This window comes from Acomys russatus, chromosome 24, assembly GCF_903995435.1.
Source record: "Acomys russatus chromosome 24, mAcoRus1.1, whole genome shotgun sequence".
NCBI lineage: Eukaryota > Metazoa > Chordata > Mammalia > Rodentia > Muridae > Acomys > Acomys russatus.
In genome coordinates, this window is record NC_067160.1 from 671,972 (window position 1) to 679,723 (window position 7,752).

The 7,752-nt window shown below is 35.0% G+C and overlaps 1 protein-coding gene across 1 annotated transcript; it reads left to right on the forward strand.

Moving 5' to 3' along the window:
- Positions 1–6,224: 6,224 nt before the first annotated feature.
- Positions 6,225–7,160, forward strand: LOC127207337 (olfactory receptor 5W2-like). The gene has a single exon (XM_051166734.1). The coding sequence runs from the start codon at positions 6,225–6,227 to the stop codon at positions 7,158–7,160; it is 936 nt and encodes a 311-aa protein (XP_051022691.1).
- The last annotated feature ends 592 nt before the right edge of the window (positions 7,161–7,752 follow it).

The window sequence follows — 7,752 nt, forward strand, 5'->3', positions numbered from 1 at the left end:
CTCAATAGTTCCTGCCTCACAAATATGTCTGTCAGATATATTGGGCATGAAGGCTGAAGATTTTGCTCCATGTTATAGAGAGTTTTGGGTGACTGTTCAGGTAGCAAACTGACTGTCATCTCATTTGGGAATCTGCTAATCTGCACCCCCTGTATACTCAGGTAACTCATTTTATTTTTTCTCAAGTCTCTGATGGTGTTGAAGTTTTAGTTTTACAATTAAGCTAAGTTGTTTGGGAGTTAAGATGTTTTTAGGTCTAGATAGATGTTTTAAATTGATAAGGACAAGATGTGATAGACATTAATTTACATTCAGAATTTTAGACACATCAAGATAGATAGGAAAGATGTTTTCTTCAAGGTTGTCAAATACAAATAGCTAAAATATTAAGAAAGTAATGTTTATGTAATTCTTGGTTGTTTTGTGGTTATTCTTGCTGTACATAGTTTATTGTATAAATGTGTAATATAAATGTATATGTAAAAAAGTAAAAAATATGTAATAAAAAAGAAAATACAATATGCATTAGATAATCCAGTCTCAGAAGGACATAAAAATGCCACATGCTCTCTTTTAATTTGTGTGTCCTAGCTACAACTCTATATAGAAATCTAACCTGGAGTTTCCATAAAAATGTGGAATGTTAAAGAAAAAAGAAAAGAAAGAAAAGAAAAGAAGTCTTACTGCCATCAATGTTCTAGAGCAAGCATTCTGGAAAGCATATTTATGCATTTCTGACATGCATTTGCTGAGGACTAACTTTTTTTTTTAATTTTTTTTTATTAATTTATTCTTGTTACATCTCAATGTTTATCCCATCCCTTGTATCCTCCCATTCCTCCCCCCCATTTTCCCATTATTTCCCTCCCCTATGACTGTTCCTGAGGGGGATTACGTCCCCCTATATATTCTCATAGGGTATCAAGTCTCTTCTTGGCTACTTGCTGTCCTTCCTCTGAGTGCCACCAGGTCTCCCCCTCCAGGGGACATGGTCAAATGTGAGGCACCAGAGTACGTGAGAAAGTCGTATCACACTCTCCACTCAACTGTGGAGAATATTCTGACCCTCATGAGGCTGAGAAGCTTCTGTAAGGCAGGAGACACTGTCAAGAGAACAAAGCGACAGCCTACAGACTGGGAAAAAATTTTCACCAACCCTACATCTGACAAAGGTCTAATATCCAAAATATATAAAGAACTCAAGAAATTAAACACCACCAAACCGAATAACCCAATTGAGAAATGGGGCTTGGAACTAAACAGAGAATTCTCAACAGAGGAGTATCAAATGGCTGAGAAACACTTAAAGAAATGCTCAACCTCCTTAGTCATCAGGAAAATGCAAATCAAAACAACTCTGAGATTCCATCTTACACCCATCAGAATGGCTAAGATCAAAAATTCAAGCGACACCACATGCTGGCGAGGATGTGGGGAGAGAGGAACACTCCTTCATTGCTGGTGGGAATGCAAACTAGTACAGCCACTTTGGAAATCTATCTGGTGCTATCTCAGAAAAATGGGAATAGGGCTTCCTCAAGACCCAGCTATTCCACTCCTTGGAATATACCCAGAAGATGCTCCAGCACACAACAAGAAAATTTGCTCAACCATGTTCATAGCAGCCTTATTCATAATAGCCAGAACATGGAAACAGCCTAAGTGTCCCTCAGTAGAAGAGTGGATAAAGAAGCTGAGGACTAACTTAAGTGAAACTACAATTTTCCATTTCAACTTTACATACTTCAGTATTTTTCAGTAGGATTCTCTAAAAAGAGTAGCACTGTTACATAGCATGATTGCTTACAACCAATGGAGAGGCTTTGTCCTCTACTAGCTAAGATCCATTCCTAAATAAGAAAGTCTTTCCTTGGGATGGCTTTGGGCAATAGTGAACTGAAAATACTAACATTTGGATGTAACTAGGGTCACAGAAATTTCCTTTTGTTTGGGTGGGCAACTCAGTCAAATAATGAAGTTTTAAATTGAGCTCTTCAATGATTTTAACAGCGGTTATTTGTTGAGCACAGTGCTTTTCATTTATGCACCGACTAACTGGAATTTAAGGGCAGAGCATTCTTTTGATAAATTATTACAAGTTGTGTTACTTATATTAGGTCACACAAAATCAGAAATCAATTCATAAACAAAGTGAACTGTGGACACAATTTGATGAACACTGACTAAATCAACATTTTCTGTTAGTACTGAATGTATCACAATCAATACAAATATTTGTGTCATGAAAATATTCCTAATAAATGTAGTTGTATGTATATAAAAAAATAAATTATCTAGACATGCTTCTTCTAGTGCTTCTGAACTATCTAGTGTTGCAATAATTAATAAAAATCAGATCTTAGTTTAGAAGTGAAGAGATAGTTTTTAAAGTTTTTATACTTTATCCACATTACACCCTAATCCATTACCTCCTTTCTTTATCTTCCCATTCGGAACATCGCCCCTTCTTCAGCCCCTTTCCCTTCACCTTGTCCTCTGACTGGGGGGCTGGGGAACTAGGGGAAGTGGTCAAATCACAGTCACAAGAGTATACTTCAGAGGCAGTCCTCACTCCACTAGCCACCCCACATGGAGAATGAGCTGTCCACTGCTACATATGAACAGCGGATCTCGGTTCTCTAAACGCATTGTCCTTGGTTAGTTTATTCAGTTAGTGCAGGCCCTACTGGGTTCAGATGGTCTTCATGTGGAGCTCCTAACTAGTTTCGGTCCTTCCCTCCCACCCACTCTTCCGCTGGACTCTCGGTGCTTTGCCCAGAGCCCAGCTGCAAGTCCCAGTGTCTTTTCTGATCCCCGACTGCACGGACTCTCTCAAGGGACATCTATATTGGGCCAATTTCCACACATAAGTGAGTATATACCATGCTTGTTTTCTAGGTCTAGGTGACCTGACTCAGGATGATCTTCTTTAGTTTCATCCACTTGCCTGGAAATTTCAAGATTTTCTTATTTTTGATAGCTGAATAGTATTTCATTTTGTAAATACACTGGAGTTTCTTTATCAATTCTTTGTTTGAGGGGCATGTAGATTGTTTTCAGATTCTGGTTAATAAAAATAAAAGTTGCTATAAACATAGTTGAGCAACTGTCCTTGTTGTATGGTGGCGCATCTTTCGGGTATATGCACAGCAGTGGTATGGCTGGGTCTTGTGATAGCACTATTCCCAATTTTCTGGGAAATTGCCAGATTGATTTCCACAGTGGTTGTTCAAGTTTGCACTACTACCATCAACGGGCAGTGTTTCCCCTTCTTCACTTCCTTTCCATTTGCTATTGCTTGCATTCTTTATCTTAATCATCCTGAGGGGTGTAAGACAGACACTCAGAGTGATTTTGATTTGCAATCCTTGATGACTACAGACACTGAACATTCCTTTAAGTGTTTTTCAGCCATTTGATATTCTTCTGTTTATATGTGTACCCCCTTTTTATATTACGTTTTTGTATTATTTGGCTTGTTGGTGTTTAGTTTATTCAGTTCTACATATATGTTGGATATGAGCCCTCTGACAGATTTAAGGTTGGTGAAGATCTTTTTCCCAGTCTATAGGTTTTGTTCAGTTTACAATGTCCTTTGCTTTATAGAAGTATGGTAGTGCCATAGAAATGGTCTGGTTGATCAATAGAACTGCATTGAAGACACAGAAAAAGCACACACCTATGAACACTTGATTTTGACAAAGAAGCCAAAACCATACAATGGAAAAAAGATAGCATCAAATGCTAGTCTAATTGCATGTGTACATTACCAAAGTGCAAATAGAGCCATATTTCTCACCCTGCACATAAATAAAGTCCAAGTGGAGTTAAGACCTCAACATAAAAACAAGCATACTAAATCTGTTAGATGAAAAAGTGGAGAAGATCTTTGAATTCATTGGCACAGGAGACAACTTCCTGAAAAGAACTCCAACAGCTCAAGCTCTAAGATCAACAATTAAGAAATGAAAAGATCCTTAAACTTTACTTGCAAAATGAACATAATGCACATTTTCAAAAAATAATGATATCAAACAGACAGAATTTATTATTCAAACAAACTTCATCTCCATTTATTTTGGGTCTTTTAAAATATTTACCAGTTCATTCATATATAAATATTTTGCATACAGTTCTAACAAACTATTACACACACATATATCTGTTCTAGAGGCTGTAAAATGCATATTAGCATGTATGTTAGAGAAGAGGGATCTCAAAAGCACAGTAGTTGCTATAGAGTGAGTGCAGACACATAATGATATTTCTGCAGATTGGGAAGTAGATGAGAAAAAGATTTTATAAAACTGTCATACTTTTTATTTGATCAGGTATGTCTTATCAAAATTCAATAAATAGAATAAATACATAAATTAATATGAACATTATGAAAAAATAGTTTCATATTTTTTAGATTTTCACTTTTACTAGAAGAAAATGAACTCATGATAACCATAAGGTACATTGGTAAAAGTATTCATGTCAATGCCTGTCATTGATAAAGATGGTATCAGTAATAAAGGTGAAAATGTAAAACTTGCATGACTCATAAGGGAAGGCTTAATCAGAAAGATAATTAATTACATTTGAATACAAAAATACTGGAGACAGAGCCTTGAGAGATTTAAGTCCCCACAGTGTCTAGTTGAAATAAATGGATCTACCTGTCTTTCAGGTACCAGAAAATAGCATAGGAACATTCTCAACCCAGGTGGGTTTCTGAATACAGCATTATAAAAAAAATAAATTACATTGCATTTTCTTTGAAAACATTAATAAATTGTTTAACTCTGAATTATTAGAGAGAAAAAAGAGTTCTATTTAATTAACAGTGACATTTTTTCTTTCAAACAGGGATTTGCCTTCCTTCTCTTTTCATTACTGTGAGATTTTAAGAACATAATGATATTTATTCCTTTGTAAAAATTATTCTATTTCCTATGTGTTTGCATAATGTCAATTTGAAATTTGTTCTAGACTTATTTAAATAGTTATAGTCATTCCACAGTAAAATTTGTGGTATTTGTTCATTCAAATCCATCTACGACAAAAATCATTGATGTTTTGAACATACACATGTACAGTTCATATTCTAGTTCTCATATAAATCACAAGAGTAGACAAATATCTACAATATTCATACAAAATAGGTTAAACTTAATAAGGCATTGTAATTCGGAATTGTGTTATCTGAAGAGGGAAAGTCAGTTTTTGGGTACAGAGTGACACTGGGTGTGTCACCCCCCCCCCCAGGTCAGGCATTATGTTCAGGAGAAGTATACCAAGGTATAACGGACTCCACAATATTTCGCTGTACTTTTTTTTAGTTACAATTTCATGGGTGTTTTTTCAGCAGGGGTTGGTTTTTTTCCTTTAGTTTTCTTGTTTTGTGTGTGTTGGTTTCTTATTGTATTGACATATTGTTTGTTCTTTTAGAAAGATGTTAAAATTGGGTAGGTAAGGAACAGGAGAGTTTCTGGAAGGACTTGGGGGAGAGGAAGAATATGACCAAAATACATTTAAATTAAAAATTCCTTTTAAATAATACACTAAAATTTTAAAATTAATTTAGGCATTGGTAACTTGAAAAAGCCTCTACTGTTTTCTGTCACTCTTAGTTCCTATTGTTGGTTTAAGTTTATTTTTGTCATTTAGACTCAGGGGAGTGATATTCAGTTGCCTGGCACACAAATGGAGCTTTACAACAGACATTTCAGTAAAAAATGCTTTATATTCAGTAAAAGCTATAATGACTCAATAAAAACATAAATTATAGATATCTGCTAATGACAAATGCTATTTAAACAAATACAGTGACTAATTACCTTAACAACCTTACTTCAGCATATGAAATTCTACTATTATTATTATCATCTTTGATATTCATTATACCTCATCAAATATGTGACCAGATTTTATGTATTTAAATATACTGCATATTAATAAGTGAAAAATTGCAAGCAAAGTTACATGGATCAAAATTTATATGAAGATTTAGATTCAAAGTATATGAACTTTCTACTCCAAACTTTTTAAATTTCATGTATTGATTAAAATGTAACATTTAGAAAAATTTTGAGGGATTTATGAAAATTTCATTTAAGATTATATAATGTTAAGGTTAATACTATTAAATGCTGTTTTATGCTTTTCCAGTAAAAATGAATGCTAAATTATTATTTCAGTGTGACTTTTGTAAATTTTTAGATGAAGAACAAGGAGCCATGGACAAGGGGAACTGCTCCTCATCGCCAGAATTTCTCCTCTTGGGAATTACCAGTAACCCTGAGGCGAAAATGTTTTTATTCACTATATTTCTAGTTGTTTATCTCACTAACCTGCTAACAAATCTTGGAATGATTATTTTAATAAGAATGGATCCTCAGCTTCACACCCCAATGTACTTCTTCCTCAGCCACCTCTCTTTCTCTGATCTCTGCTATTCCACTGCAGTTGGACCCAAGATGCTTGTAGACCTCCTGTCCAAGAAAACGTCCATTCCATTTTTTGGCTGTGCCATGCAGTTCTTCACTTTCTGTATCTTTATAGATGCTGAGTGTGTGCTGCTGGCAGTGATGGCCTTTGATAGATACAAGGCCATTAGCAATCCCCTACTGTATGCAGTAGACATGTCTAGGAGGGTTTGCTTCCAATTATTGGCTGCTGTTTATTCTGTAGCGTTAGCAGATGCTTTAGTACATACAACATTGACATTCCATTTATGTTTCTGTGGGTCTAATGAGATTAATCATTTCTTCTGTGATATTCCTCCAGTGTTAGTCCTGTCTTGTTCAGATACACAGGTCAATGTATTAGTCATATTCACTGTTTTTGGTTTCATTGAACTGAGCACAATTTCAGGAGTTCTTGTCTCTTATTGTTACATCATCTCCTCTGTCTTGAAGATTAGCTCTGCTGCTGGGAGGTTAAAAGCTTTCTCCACCTGCACCTCACACCTGACTGCAGTGGCAATTTTCCAAGGAACTATGCTTTTCATGTACTTCCGCCCAAGTTCTTCCTACTCCCTAGATCAAGATAAAGTGACCTCCCTTTTTTATACACTTGTAATTCCCATGTTAAACCCTCTTATTTATAGTTTGAGGAACAAAGATGTGAAAGAGGCACTCCAAAGAGTAAAAATTAAAATGTGTTTACAATAATTCGATTATATCCATTACACACGTCACTGCCTTCATTGGACTGTCTGTAGAATTTTTGTCTACATATATGTTAGGGCCTATTTGCCTATTGTTTTTGTGGGACTCCTAACAGTAAAAGAGGTCTGTCTCTGACTCTGTTGCCTGCTATCAGGACTCTTTTTTCTCATACTGGGTTATTCAGACTGGATATGAGACCTTTTTCCTTGTCTTATTGTATCTTGTTTTGTCCTGTTTGTCTATCTTCTCTTGAAGGACCACTCATTTCTAAATTGGAAAGAGAAAGTTTGGGGAATGTGGGGACAGGGAAGATGAAGAGATGTTGGTGGGGGAGTGGAATTGTAGTCATGATGTATTATATGAGAAAATAATTTATTATCTATAAAAATAAAAAGTATTATTTCATTACATTCCAATTATAAAAGATGAATTTATTTTTATATTTTATTGTGAAATGTAAGTTCTGTATATTAAATCCAGACTCCTGTGAATGCCAGCCAAATATCCTAAAAATGATAATACTGAAATATGCATATATATACATATATGTTTATATGCATGTATATCCCAGACATATATTTCATTTAATTTTATT